Source organism: Pogona vitticeps, chromosome 7, assembly GCF_051106095.1.
Source record: "Pogona vitticeps strain Pit_001003342236 chromosome 7, PviZW2.1, whole genome shotgun sequence".
In the NCBI taxonomy this organism is placed as follows: domain Eukaryota; kingdom Metazoa; phylum Chordata; class Lepidosauria; order Squamata; family Agamidae; genus Pogona; species Pogona vitticeps.
Window position 1 is genome coordinate 27980910 of NC_135789.1, and position 15201 is coordinate 27996110.

General features: G+C 44.1%; 1 protein-coding gene across 4 annotated transcripts in view; it reads left to right on the forward strand.

Annotated features, from left to right (window-relative positions):
* The window catches only part of AKAP1 (A-kinase anchoring protein 1), a 45421-nt gene extending 32577 nt beyond the window's left edge, over nt 1-12844 (forward strand). For all 4 annotated transcript variants that reach the window (XM_072978484.2, XM_072978482.2, XM_072978483.2 and 1 more), the window contains 9 exons: nt 314-441; nt 1571-1697; nt 3165-3292; nt 3920-4097; nt 6990-7140; nt 7606-7673; nt 9117-9190; nt 10613-10678; nt 11430-12844. In XM_072978484.2, the coding sequence (XP_072834585.2) occupies nt 314-441; nt 1571-1697; nt 3165-3292; nt 3920-4097; nt 6990-7140; nt 7606-7673; nt 9117-9190; nt 10613-10678; nt 11430-11492 (983 nt within the window). In that variant the 3' untranslated portion in view covers nt 11493-12844. The remainder of the gene's footprint in view (nt 1-313; nt 442-1570; nt 1698-3164; nt 3293-3919; nt 4098-6989; nt 7141-7605; nt 7674-9116; nt 9191-10612; nt 10679-11429) is intronic.
* Nucleotides 12845-15201: the final 2357 nt, after the last annotated feature.

The following is a 15201-nucleotide window of genomic DNA, read 5'->3' on the forward strand; positions in this document are numbered from 1 at the left end:
TAATCACTTAAGCATCCATTCAAAACATATTTATAGAGCCTTTTCAGGAATAAGGACGTGCTCCATTTGTCTTTCACCGGTGAGTTTTATTGGTTTTATAGTAATTTTAGTGGACGTTTCAACCTGTGATTTGAGAAAATTTTAATTTCTGTATGTGAGATTTGCAGTTTTTAGAGGTTAGTAACTCCTTGGAATCCCTGCGGGTTCTCGTGAGGAAAGGGCATGATTTGAATTGAATAAATAGCGAAGAACAGCAACAACAACAATAATAATGTAAAATGTGATCCGTGTGGGTCATTCCTCTGCTTCCTAGGCTCAGATGTAAATAGCATGGATTCGGTGGACAGTGGCTGCGCCGTCCAAAAAAATGGCAGCTGCCAGAAGAGCGGAGTGGACTCCAGTAAGACGGAGCTCGTTATCTGGGAGATAGAGGTACCAAAGGTAATGTCACAAAATCATACGATAATTGAGTCAGAAGGAACCTATATGGCCATGGAGCCCAGCACCCTGCTCCATGCATGAATTCAAGTCAAAGCAGATCTGACATAGGGTTTTACAATTTTCTCTTGAATGCCTCCGGTGTTGGAGCGTTCACCACCTCCTGACGTCATTGGATCCATTGTCTTACTGCTCTAACAGTTCGAAAGTTTTTCCTGATATTCTAATTCTGGTTTCCTATACCTTGAACCCATTATTACATGTCTGAGATACCCTCTATGAGTCTTTGTATCTGGTATAAATTATCATTTATCGTAGAAGCATTCAGATTGGTACACTAAGCTGAAAGCAAAGGAAAAGCAAAGCATGCTGCTTATATACCGCCCCATAGTGCTTCAAGCACTCTCTGGGCAGTTTACAAGTTAATTATGCAGGATACAAATTCCCCCCCCCCCCAGCGAGCTGGGTACTCATTTTACCGACCCCGGAAGGATAGAAGGCTGAGTCAACCTTCAGCCGGCTACCTGGCATTGAACCCCAGGTCGTGAGCACAGTTTTGGCTGCAGTACAGCGGTTTAATCACTGCGCCACCAGGCTCAGTGTTAAAAGTGTACATGTCATGGCATAATTTGTTCTTGATCCTAATACTTGTGTTGCCCACCTGTAGATTTTGGATTTTGTGTAGACCGTTGTTTCTCAACCTTGGGTGACCCCAATGTTCTTGGAGTGCAATTCCCAGAAACCCCAGCCAGTGTACAGCTTGGTGGCGAAAGATTTTTGGCATTTGCAGTCCAATAACATCTGGGTTACCCAAGGTTGGGAACTACTGGTGTAGACCAACACGGCTACCTTTGTTTTCATAATCCCAGAAATTAAGGTTTCTAAGTTTTGTGTTCAAGTATCAAGTAAACAAGACCAGTTCCTGGAATGGCATTAAGGCTGCGCTCTGAACAGCTCTTGAGCCGTTCAAGAGCTGTTCGGTGGAATGACATTTCCCAGGAGTGGGAAGTTCACAAAGCCATGATAAACATGGTTCTGTGTCTTAGAAATTCAGCTGCTCAAGCACTTCCGGACTCTCTCAAATACATGTGAGAGAGTCCAGAATTTCTCATATTTTCTCGTTTTCCTGCAGCATTTAGTCGGACGCCTGATCGGCAAACAAGGGAGGTATGTCAGCTTCCTGAAACAAGTGTCTGGTGCCAAAATCTACATTTCCACGCTACCTTACACCCAGGACTTCCAGATCTGCCATATAGAAGGTGAGCCTAACGGGATAACCCCTTTGCTGCTCTATTTTGTTGGTTGCTTATGATGACTGTAGAAGCAGGACCGTCCAAAGATGTTTGGCGTTTTGCAACTGAGTAGCAATGGCACGCACTACACCTCCCTTGCCCTCCGATCCAGGTGCCCATATCCGAGGCCAGCCCAGTGCGTTTGGCCCCTTGGGACAGAGACACAGGGAATAGTGCTGATGGTCGGAAAGCAACGTGGAGAGATCACCCTCCCAAGCCCGATGTTTGGGCCTCTCAGAGACCGAATGCTTCACTGCAAAGTGCCCCCCCCCCGTAGTAGCTCATAACTCACCAAGTTGGGTTTTCCTCTCTCTGCGTGTGTTCATCACCTCCTGATGTTGTGTTTTAGGACATGCTTGTGTGTGTGGCAGCCCAGAAGCTAAAGTTTGTGGTCCAAACCAGCCTATAACGAATTCTTAGGAATGTTTGGGAAGGGGGTGTGAGGTTGGGGGGGGATTTGTAACCCACTCACTTGCCCAGCTGAGCCCCGTCTAGCAAACCTGATGGGAAGCCTGTCAGCCATAAGATGGAAGCGAGCAAAGGCACAGAGCGGAGGGCTGCAGCTTGTGGGGGTGGCCGGCCTGTCAAGGCCACAAGGAGTGACTCACAGATGAGGGAGGATTCTTCCCAAGCAGTTACGACCTTCTCGAACACAGCTGAGCTCTATAATGTAAGATCCCATGGGGTTTAGTTGGCTGGAGCAAGAGAACCAGCCTCGTTCTAATTGAAGGGGGATACATACAAAGAAGAGACATTTGGGGTAGCCTTTCTTTCTTTCTTTGGACCCCTAGAATATAAGTGTTTGTGGCCCATCCCAGTTGGGATCCCTTTTCTGGAGGCAGGCTCTTGTAAGTTGGTTTAGTAGGCTGTATTTGAACCATGATGCTAATTCTCACATTGCCTTTTTGGTTTCAGTCAATTATCTCTCTCTCCCCAGAGGATTTTTTTTTTTGCAGCTTTAATAGGTCCAGAAACCTATTAAAGGTGTTTTTATTGGGGGGGGGGGGTGTTGCAGCTTTAATAGGTCCAGGATATATTTTCGACAAGTGGCTTTGATAGGTCCAGAAATCCACCTAACCTAGTCTTGGAGGGAGAAGGGGTGGTGGTGATAGTGAATATCTTGTGTCAGTGGCATTTTCGCTGGTTTTCGTTAGCATGAAAGGAAAATGGGGGAAAGAGTTTGGTGGAGTATTTCCAAGCACATTTTCCTAAGCTCATCAAAGTCGCTTGCCGCGATGAGGAGTTAGGTTTTGGACTGCCGTTCCCAGAATCCATCGCCAAGATTCTGAAGACGTTGTGATCTGGTCACATAGGTTCTTGAGTCGGTCGGCCTTTTTCAGCAAACACGTAGATAAGCTCAATGTCTTAGTTTTGTTTGAGGGGGGAAGCATCTAAATCTTTGTTTTCTCTTTTCCTCTTCCTCTTGCCTTCAAGGCTCTCAGCAAAATGTCGACAAGGCTCTGAGTCTCATTGGCAAGAAGTTCAAAGACTTGAGCCTCACCAACATCTATGCGCCGCCCCCTCCCCCACTGCCGCTGCACTCCCTCCCGATGACCTCCTGGGTAAGCTTGGCCTTCCACTAGCCAGAATCCCTCTGCATCATGCCAGCAGTTGATCAAGGAAAACAGGACACCCTGTGCTGTGATGAGAATTAATGGTGTCTTGGGTTTTGGGGTCCAAAGGAAAAATGGGTTGGAGGAGGCTGACCAGTATCTTTGGAGAGAAAGGATGGTGTGGCTAGCTTTGGAATGGCTTTGAAAAGGGGTAAACCAGTTTGTCGAGGTTATTATAGAGTTTATTGACTTGGGATTTGGGAGCCTACTCCCCAGTGAGCGATGAAACTTACTGGGTGGGAAAACTTGGGCCAGTCTCTCCCTATTCAGCCTGTCCGGTCTCGCAGGGGTTGTAAGGATGAAGAGTGGGACAAAATTGCTGTTGTTCATGGGTAGGATGGACCACAAAGATTCACACTAAGAAAAGGTTGTACATCAGAGGATATCGTGTAGCAAAAGGTGCACATATTTCCGTAGGGGAAGAAAAGTCTTGCAAGAAGGCTGGCCTGTTTCTCAGGAAAGCAGCCACAATGGATTTAGCTGGGACAGTCCCCAACTCTTCTCCTGTCCTCAACAACCCTGTGTGGCGGACAAAGCCATGATGTGAAATTTCCTGTCTTTCTTCCTCTATGGCAGCTCATGCTTCCCGATGGGGTCACTGTGGAAGTTATTGTAGTTAACCAGGTGAACGCTGGACACCTCTTCGTACAGCAGCACACACACCCAACGTTCCATGTCCTCCGCAGCCTGGACCAGCAGATGTACCTCTGCTATTCCCAACCTGGAATTCCAACCATGCCAACACCAGTGGAAGGTAAGCGCCCTCCATCCTGATCGCCACGTGCTTCGCATCTTCTGGTACCACCAACGCAGCTTGTGTCATCTCTGGCTCTCATTGCCAGAGATGTTGTGTGTGGAATGAGAACATAGATCTGGCCGAGATTCATCTTTCTGTGTTTTTCTGAGAATGCTTTCTACCGCATGGAGTGCTGGTGGTGGCAAGGTTTGGAAGTTTTTTACTTTGAATGGGAATGTTCCTTTGGAGCCATGAAGGATTAAATCATGCAGCAAGAGATCGGATAAGGATGAGGGATGAACAGGACCCCAAGTTCAACCAAGTTCCCATGACCTGTTTTGCAAACTGTCTCGCAATTACAGTGGGGTCTCGACCTACGGAATTAATCCGTATTGGAACGGAGTCCGTCGGTCGAGAAGTCCGTAGGTCGGAAATGTATTCCCCATAGGAATGCATTGAAAACCCATTAATCCGTAACCCGTCCAAGAAACACCCCGCCCACACACACATAAAATTAAAAATAAATTTAAAAAATACACCTTACCTTTCTGAAGTCTTCAAGGGGTCCCCCGCCGCCGCCATTGCTGCTGTTGGAGGGCTTCAGCGCGGCTGCCGGAGGCCATCAACGTTGCCGGAGGACAGAGGGCTTTGGCGCTGCTGCCGAAGGCCTCTCGGAGGTCCCCTGCTGCTGCTGATAATGCTTTGGAGGCACTATCGGGGCCGGGGGGAATCCAAGAGGCCTCCCATGGTGGTGGGGAAGGCCTTCGGAGGTCCGTCGCTGCTGCCGCTGGGTTGCCCGGCACGGCTCCCAGCGGCGGCGGCGGACCTCCGAATGCCTTCCAGGCAGAGAAGCAATGGAAGGCATCCGGAGACCCCCACCCACCCTGCTGCTGCCGCTGCTGCTGGGAGCCGAGCCGGGCAACCCTAGCCATACTTGGACTCCCAGGAGTCCGAGCATGGCTTGGGTTGCCCGGCACTGCGCAGCTTCCAGCAGCAGCGGTGGCAGCAGGAGACCTCCGGATGTCTTGCAGGGCTTCTCTGCTGCCATGGGAGGCATCTTGGAGGTGTCTTCCCCCCCCCCCCGCCACCGATAGTGGCTCCGAAGCAGTATCGGCGGCGGGGGGACCTCCAAGATGCCTCCCATGGCGGCAGAGAAGCCCTGCAAGGCATCTGGAGGCACAGCCTACGGACCGGAAGGGGGAGGCGGGGAAAGCGCCAAATTTGAATTTCCCCGCCTCCCCCTTCTGGTCCGTAGGTCGATTCTCTGGCCGCAAGTCGAAGTAAAATTTTGCGCCCGCAGAAGTCCGTAGGTCGAAAAGTACGTAAGTGGAGCAGTTCGTAAGTTGAGACTCCACTGTAGTGCAGGAACTGGCACACCGTAGGGAACCTCCTGGGCTCAGAGTAAAGGATGTTTAGGTGATTGTCCTCCCACTTCACTTTTAGACAGTAGATGCTGGCCACTAATAAGTGAAGTCTTTCCACTTCCGGGCTCCAGAGGGTTTGCTTCTCCTTATATATCCATCTAGCTGGCTGGATAGCTCAGTGACTTAAGTATCTGACTGCAGAGTCACTGTTCTTCCTGGGAGGAGAGCCAGCCTGGGTGGCCTTGGGCAAGCTGCACAGTCCCAGGGATACCTCCAGAAGAAGGGAATAGGAAACAAGTGTATTCTGTCCCTGAAAACCCTGAAAAGGCTCACCGTAAGTCAGAATTGACTTGACAGCACACATTGTTTTTTTTATTACACTTTGCTTTTTAACATTTCATTATATGGAAATGCTATTGTTACCCTTCAGCAGTCATTAGAGTCAAGTGAATCATCTCTACTTGATAGCTACAGTGGGTTTGGATTTCTAGGTAGAAGAGAAATGAAGAGAAATCATTTAACTGTCTCAAATACATTAGTGGCGATTACAAAGTGGCTAGTCCAAAATAAGCTTGGCTTTCAAGTATTTGGGAGTTAAAAACTGTGTTCCTATAAATCAGATTAAGAAATACAATGAGCCTGCCTTGGTTAATGAGAAGAGTGGCTAGCTAGAGGTACGTAATTTTATTGCTGAAACGTTTGTGAGGTTAATTTGTTTTTATTTCCACCTCTGCCTTTATTGATTAATTAAAGGGAGATCTTGAGATGAGAGAGGACTCAGACATTTACAGAGGGAAAACCAGCTAGAATTAAAGTGGAAATACTTTATGGGAGTGTTTTTATGGGGGGGTAGGGTTTGTTTGTTTTCTTTTCACATGGTTTTAATAATGCAGTGATGCCTCGCAAGACGAATGCCTCACCCAATGAAAAACTCGCAAGACGAAAGTGTTTTGCGATGTTTTTGGTGACTCACAAGACAAATTTTCCTATGGCCGTGCTTCGCAAGATGAGTTTTTGTTTGTTTGTTTTAAATTGCATAGCCGTTAGTATCACGGTTCACAAGACGAAATTTTTGCAATATGACACGACTCGTGGAACGAATTAATTTCTTATTGGGAGGCATCACTGTAATTTGTAAGCCTCCCAGAGTAGTGACTTGTTTACTAAATGGGTGAGGTATAAATCTAAATAAATAAGATAAATAAATAAATATAGACCCTTTAACAATGCAGTTGGATAGTTGTTAAAGATCATCTCTTGGTGTGACCCAGTCATTATCGGTGAAGTATCTGTTTAGCAAAGTTTACTATCAGAAGGATGCTTCTTACTATGATGCAACCTTGACTCATTGGACAGTCAACAAATAGAGACTGGTCCATTTCAGACTTGATCCTTACGAATAAATAAATGCGGCCTTGAAGTCCTTACATTCTAAGTGAATAAATGATTGTTCAGAAATGTAATGCAGCTTTTAATTGGACAGAAAGATGTCTGTCTTGTGTCTGATCACCACCACCACCCCCATTTCTCAACTCCTGCCCCCCAGTTGGCGTTGTCTGTGCCGCCCCGGGCGTGGAAGGCGCGTGGTGGCGGGCACAAGTGGTTGGCTACTTCAAAGACACAGACGAGGTGGAGATCAGATACGTGGACTACGGCGGATACGAGAGAGTCAAGATCGATACTCTTCGACAGATCAGGTGAGCCAGTCAAGAATTCCTTCCAAATCCATAGGACCCTTCGTTTGTGTGGGTTGGGTTGGGAGGAGGTTGGTCTGTGTGGTCCTTGATTAGCGATATGTGGCGCCACCTGTCCTTGGGTATCTTGTCTGTTCATTAAGTCTGCCTTTATTCAGAGTTTTTCTGAGAGCCTTTACTTTCCTTATCTGTAAAATGGGAATAACGGCAAGATTATCTGCATGATGTTAGAGTTGAGGCCAAGTATAGGGGATGGTGAGTGTGGTTAGAAACATAGGTACGTGGTCAGAATTTATCTCCCTATTGAAGTTCTGAATGACAATAGGGCTTAACCCTCTCCCTTTCCCCCCCATACAAGTAGGCTTCTGTTGTGGCTTCTGCTCAAGAACCATAATCAGTGTGTCATTTTTTTTAAATCTTTGCAGTCACATAATTTTGTGTGCTGTTGTTTTTCTCCCCCCAAAAAAGGTCTGACTTTGTAACACTACCTTTCCAAGGAGCGGAAGTCCTACTAGACAACGTAGTGCCACTTCCAGGTAATGCCAGCTACAGGCTGTCTTGAAGCATCTGCTTGGATTTGATGCATTATGGTTGACGAGCGGAGAGGGAGGGGGAAATGTTCACTTTCTGAATGTGTGTGAGAGACAGCAAAACCTAAAGGGCCAAACCTAAAATCACCTGGCATTTTTGCTCGAAGGCCATCTGAGTTGTTTGGATAGAGAGAGACTAAAGCTGATAGCTCGAGGGCAGCGATGGCGAACCTATGGCACACATGTCGCAGCTGACACACAAAGGCACGTGAGCCATACATAAGTCACCGGATCGCTAATCCTCTTTTACCTTTTTTTTCAATTTGGGCACTCAGGCCCCAAAAGGTTTGTGGTCCCTGCTCTAGGCTCTCCTTCCAGTGTTAACCAGAAAGGCGCACCTTGATTTTTGTGCCGCTCACGGGAATATATTTGCCTCTTCTCTCTATAATCCGGCTTCATGCTGGCCAAAACGCTAGGAGGGTCTTCCTGAGCAAGGCCGGATCAGACTGAAGGCAATGGAGCCTTGTTCTGTTTACACAGTGGCCAAGCAGATGCCCGTGGGAAGCCTGTGGGCAAGACAGGAAGCCACTGTTAGGGGAAGCAGTGCTCTCAGGGTAGCCAGAATCTGGCCCACTGCCGATGGTAGGCCTCATCCTGCTTGCCCTGTGGAAGTTCAGCACAGCTTGGGGTCAGAGATGATTACAAGATGGGATGCTTTCTGTGACCCTACATCAAGTGGAGGAAAAATGTATAAAAGTGCCCCAATTGTAGCACAATTAGAATACAGTGGTGCCCCATTCCAGGATTAATGTCACTATCTGGATTTGTCACTATGCGGGGGGGAAACCCCACAGGAACGCATTAAAACGGATTTAATGTGTTCCTATTGGGGTGAAAACTCACCGCTGTGCGGGGAATCCTCGATCCAGCCACCATTTTCGCTGCCCGGTAAGCGAGGGCAGGGCACGAAAACGCTGTGGGCAGCCATTTTGCGGATGCGGCAGCCATTTTGGAACTGCCGATCAGCTGTTTAAAAAACATCGCAATGCGATGTTTTCCCTATTAAAACATCGCAATGCGGTTTCATTAGCGATCGCAAAAAACGCGTCGCAATGCGAATTTGTCGTTAAACGGTGCGCTCGTTAAGCGAGGCACCACTGTATATAAAATGAGTGTACGGTATCAGCTTTTGCTGTAGCACTGCCTTTCTGCCGTTTGAATTTTGGTTACACACCGGCACCTTTGACATTTCAGGAAGGGAGAGACTTAAAATCTTCTTCCACTGAGATGCTCGCTTTTTGTGTGAAAGGAGGTCCCTTTGTGCCAGATGGGCTGTACAGTTAGGATTAATACAGTCTGGAGACATTCGCAGGTAGAAATGTTTTAGCAGGCCCCTTTACACTGGATTTTGTCAGCGTTTATTTTTCTCTCTCTCTCTTCCATAAAAAGACGATGATCAGTTTTCATCTGAAGCGGACACAGTTGTGAGTGAAATGACCAGGGGTACACCGCTGCTTGCACAGGTAGGTGCGGAACCTGTGTATCACTTATTTGTTTTGGGTTTAAGCATGGGCTGAAGCTGTGTCTGGGGGCCCACCAGTTACTTGCCCCTTCATCAAGTGGGAAGCTGTATGCCGTTGTCCATGAGGGTGGCTTTCTTCATTGCCCTGCTCGCTAATCGAGACAGAGAAGTGCCTTGGAAATTCTGCTGACCCGTATCTCATTTCATTCTGAGCCAAAGAAGAACTTCCCTCACTCATAAAAACAGCCAAGTGGGTACAGGAAGAGTGGACGCCTGTTTGCAACAAGGGAGGGTTGGAAACAGGTGCCAGCAAGACCTCTGCTGAAAATGCACTCCCCGAACTCTGCTATACTGGATAATTTGCAGCTAAGTGATTCATATCCTATTCATGGGCAAAATGCGGGAGCCTATGGTAGGCATCTCAGCTGCCATGTGTTCTTGCATGAGTCAGGAGGATCTCTCTCTCTCCGAAATCCCAGTTGATTGGAAGAGAGCTAACATTGTCTCTAACTGCAAAAAAGACAAAAAGGACGAACCAGGAAACTACAGACTGGTCAGCCTGACATCAATCCCAGGGAAAGTTCCAGAGCAGATTATAAAGTAGTTACTTTGCAAATATCTTGAAACAGTAATAACTAAAAGCCAACATGGATTTGTCAAGGGCAGGTCCTGCCAGACTAATCTTAACTCATTTTTTAATCAAGTAACCTCCCTGGTAGATGGTGGACAAGCTATAGACATAATATATCTTGATTTCAGCAAGCTAAGTAGGTGTGGGCTAAATACAAATGTGAGTTGGATATCACAGTTGGTTAACAAATTGTACTCAGAATAATTATCAGTGACTAGTTCTCAAACTGGGAGGAGGTGACAAGCAGGGCATCACAAGGCTCAACATTTGATACTCTTTGAGATTTTTACGAATTACTTGGATGAAAGGTTTCAGGGAGTGCTTATCAAATTTGCAGCTGACACAAAATCGGATGGAATAAATAATATGGAAAACAAATAACATTCAACAAGATCTTGAGAGCTTGAGCACAACAGAATGAAATTGAACAGGAATAAGTGCAGTGTTCTACACCGAAGGAAAAGTAGTCAAACACACAGTTGCAACATGGGGGGATATTTGGCTCAGTAATATAACATATAAAAAGGATCTTGGAATTGCTGTAGATCACAACCTGAATACAAACCAGCAGTGCGATGCAGCTGAAAAAAAAGTGCATACTCTTTTAGGCTGCATTAAAGTGTAGAAGTATAGTCTCCAACTCCTGTGAGGTACTAGGCCCACTCTATTTAGCACTGGTTAATGTTATAAGTTCTCTTTGTCTCTCTCTTGTGGGTGGGTGGCATAGTGACCATGCATTCCTTGCTCTGTTTTCAGTTGTTGCTAAATACTAATCTCCATTGTTAATTCCAGGTTACAAATTATGATAGTGCAACAGGATTGCCCCTAATACAGCTGTGGAGCATGATAGGAGATGAAGTACGTATGCTGCCAAATTTTTTTGGGGGGGATGGGTGGAACACTTTTATTTATTTTATTTATTTATTAGATTTCTACCCCCCCCCCAGACAGCGTCTACTTGGGGCAGCTTACAAATATCATAAAATATCATAAAACTTTCAGACTATAAAAAGGAGTTTTGTTTTTATGGCTTTTTCTTATTAATGGATTAATTGTACATCATTAGATAAATTAACATGCCACTATTTTATATACAGTAGAACCCCTGTACCCGTGGGATTGGTATCCGTGGTTTCACTTATCCATGGTCTAAAAGTATTAAAAGAAAAAAAACCCAGAAAGGCCCATTTCCATGATGGTAATTACTAGAACAGGCCACTAGAGGGCTCCAGAGACCATGCTATGTATAGGGTTTGCCATTGTCAACACCTACCATGGGAGTCTTGGAACTGATCCCCCATTGACACAGGGGTCGTACTGTAGTTTTATTGCTTTTTTATTATTAAATTCCTCTCTTTCAGTTGTCATCCTTTGTTAGATGTCTTGACTGGAGTCGAGGTTTGCGTAACTTGTTGTAACTAATTGAGGAGGTGCTTGGGTTATGTGTCCAGTTGCACAACTGCCCCACTGCTTCCTCAATTGGCCACAGCAAGGGACACATACCTTGCGTGAATGCCAGTAAGATTCAAGCCAGTGAGTCTTTTTTTAAAAAATAAGTTTGCTTGGGAAGCGGTGGCACCTAACTTGTGTGTGTGTGTTTCTTTTCCAGTTGGTGTCTATAAACCGAACCTTGGTGGAGAGAGGTTTCGCACAGTGGGTCGAAAGCTACTAGGAAATTCCTTGGCTGTTGTCCTGACGAGTCTTCCCTGTTCTCTCCCCACCCCCACCTTATCCCTTTCCTTTCTTTCTCTCCATTTTTTTTTTGAGCACTGTTTCTAAATTAGGTTTGGCAATCGTCTTTCCTTATCCCACTATATGTTGCCACCAGGAAAAAGAAAAAAAATAATAATCTGATGATGTTCCCTCTTGCAGCCTGTTGGAAATGGGTTCATCTGTCAGACAACGCGTATCACATACCTCATTTTTCCATAAAGGCAGGGAGTTGAACCATAAGCCATAAAGATACTGCAGCTTTAAAACTCAGCTCTTCCCCCCCCCCTTTTTTTTTTTCCTTTCCTTTCTCTCTCCCTGACCTGGGCTCGAAAGTGTGGTGTTAAAAAAAAAAGAAAATATAGGAAAGAAAATTATCCAGGGAACATCCTTGAAACCATTACTCATGATGGAATTAAATGGTATTTAAATACACCCATTTCCTAAATTGACTGTTGCCTTAATTAAGATGAGTTTAGATGAAATTCGCTTCCAGATACCCCCTTCCCCTTGAAAACATATGGGAAACAATTTGAATCTCGGGATCATGTCGTGCACAAGTTGGCGTTTCTGTGCTTCAAAAGCACAGCAAAAGATAAGTTTTGTTCACCGTCACCAGTAGGCAGTGGGAAAGCTGGACGTGGGATATCCTTCCTTCTGGTATCCTGTTGACGTCCTTGCTAATTGAGACTTGGGTTTTGGAACAGAGGAACACTGCTTTGCAGGCCTCTTTAAACTAGGTAATGAATTAAAACCACTTACAGCTCCGACCATTTTTAATCCCCAAATCGTGTTTAAAATTAAAAAAAAGAAAAAGATTGCCAAGCCTGATTGTAATTCATAACTGTTTTCTAGCTGTGCAAAAACCTATGTAAATATATATAAAAATCATTGTAATATTTTGTACAAGAGGGAAAAAAAAAGAATACTGGAGAACTAAAAAGGGAACTTCAAACAAAACTCAAAAAAAAATTTTTCCACGCAAAAATGTCCTCTGTAGGTAGAAACGGTTTGGGGTGTAAGCGCTAGATGGTGTGAGGGTTTTTTTGTGACCTCTTGTGTACAGGATGGCTTTTCCCCCCTAGCTTGCTGTATGGTAGGAATGGTAATCAATGAACTCTTTGCTACTTTTGTGCTGTACAGATCTGACCTTAAAGGGAAAAAAAGAGAGTAACATTTGGAATTAATATTGCAGTGATGTGTCTCAAATTTTTTTTGGCTCCTTTTTAGATTGGTTTCAAATGTGGAATTTAAAAAAAATCAAGTAATTTAAGCTAATTTAATACTATTAAAATATAAATGAATTTAAAAATGGCTGTTGAGTCGGGAGTCATGGTGCGGAAGATGGTTTTTGAAAATGCCTCATGGATATTGATTGTTTAATGAGAAAAGAGATCAGAAAAGCGGTTATCCAGCAAACCGCCTTCGAAGGAAGTTGTAGAAAATTTTGGTGTGAAGCATTTAATCCATAACATTTTCAGCAGTCAAGGGGGTAGCTTTGCGAATTTATTATTACGAGCTACACGTTTCTCTTTCTTAAAAGAATTCTGGTCAGGGTATTTCCCTGGATCCTCCTATTTCCACCAGAATCCGCCATCCTGCCTCCATCCTGCAACCTTGTACACTCAAAAAAACTGCACATTAGAAATCCCTCTGGAGCAGAATTTTGGTGCCACGGAAGGTTGCAGCAGGAGAACATGGTGGAAGAAGACCCTGCTTTGCTGGCACTGGTTTCCAAAGCACATCACTGAATCTTAGCCTTTGTCTGTTTTATCATGATAAACAGGGAATGGCGCATTGCAAATAATACTAATAATACACCAACAGGCAAAGGAAACAGGTTCTCAAAATGCTTCTATATGTTCATGTCTCAGGGATGTAAGTTTTTGTTCATGGAAATCCAGTGATAAAAATGCTTGCAAAGTGGGTTCTAAATGATTATAGTCATTACATCACACATCAGAAAATGAAGCAGATACCATAACTGAATGTTTAAAAACTAAACATTTTGATTTTATCCTTTTCTCTTTAAAAATGTTTTTTTAGATTGTCCGTGTTAGATCTCTTCAATTAAACAGAAGTGATGGAAAATAGAAATAAGATTACTGCACCCTTGACTTAAACCAGTGGTTCCCAACCTTGGGCACCCAAGTATTCTCAGACTACAACTCCCAGAAATACAGATGTGCACAGCTAGTGGTGAAGGTTTCTGGAAATTTTAATCCAAGAACATTTGGGGACACAAGTTTGGGAACCACTGACATACAGTCACAGGAAGAAACCCCAAAGGGTCCGAATTATTTTTAAAAGAAGTCATAAACCTTGATTTCAAGAAAAGAAAGATGAAACTGTTACACAGCCAGAATATTTTCTATTAAATGCTAATATTTTAGCGTGATCAGTGGTGGGTATAATTAGCTGAGGACAGTGGCATTTAGCAGAGAACATGGTGAGTCAAGATAATAGGTTCTTCATCACAGTTGAAAAACCTAGGCTTAGATGCTTAATCCAGGTGCATCAAGACCTGTGGGCTCAGATGGACGCTATATTTATTGAAAATACAAGTGCAAATGTCAAGACATGCATTAATGAGGTGGGTATGTAAGTCTGTTTTATGTGGCATTTTTCTAGCATTTCACTGTGCTTAGGTGGAATAGTAGAAAAGTTCTTATAACAAGATTGTATGGAGGCCAAGCTGAAAAAAATCACTGAATATACATAAAAACGTGAGCAAAGTTGCTCCATTCTTTTTTCAAGGAACTCCTTTGATTATCTGATTTAAAATCTTAACTGTACAACTTCACATTTGTTTCTTCTGGGTTTTTTAAATGTCTGTTACCTAAGCACTGAAGAAGAAGAAAAAAAACAGATTTTAAAATGCAGTGCTTTATTTCCAAATGAATATCTCAGTTAAATTGGCCCAATGGGGGGGTTTCAGTGTGTCAGCAATACCATCAATCAACGAGACTAGAACAGATCTATCCTTCTGTCAGGATCACTTGTGATGGAATGGCCAGTGTTGATACACCAAGAATCCATTTTATTTTGGAATTAACATTTCTGTTAGCAAAGAAGTGACAGTTGCTAAGAACAGATAGTGCTGAAAGATGAGATGTCTAGGTTGGTGGGTGCTCTGCCACTGCAGAAGGAACAAGAGTTGAAACTGCCAATAATTAAAGCCAAGACAACATCCTGTTGCTGATGCATGGCTGTATGCCATATATAATTACAACATGAAATGTAAGAGGTATGAATCAAGGCAAGCTGAAGTAAGATTTCAAACAAATATTGTCATAAATAGTGTAAGCTAAGTAAAGTGGATTAGAGCAGGACTCTTGAGTCAGATAATTGAAAAATGTTTGCAGTAATGAGGCAAAATGTAGCACTAGATATCAAGGCCAAGATCATCAGTTCTGAACTATTCCTGATTACAATATACAGGTGTCAAGAGTTGGACCATGAAGAAAGTTCTTGACAGAAAGAAGAATTTAAAACATGGCATTGAAAAAGCTTTACAGATACCAGAAAGGTTGTAGATCAAATCAAGCCAAAAAAAATCCTCGCTAGAAGCCCAACTGTTAAAATCGAAGCTACCCTATTTTGGACTTAACAGTGAGAAAACAAGATTCAGTGGAGATACAGTAATACTGATGAATGTGGAAGACAACAGA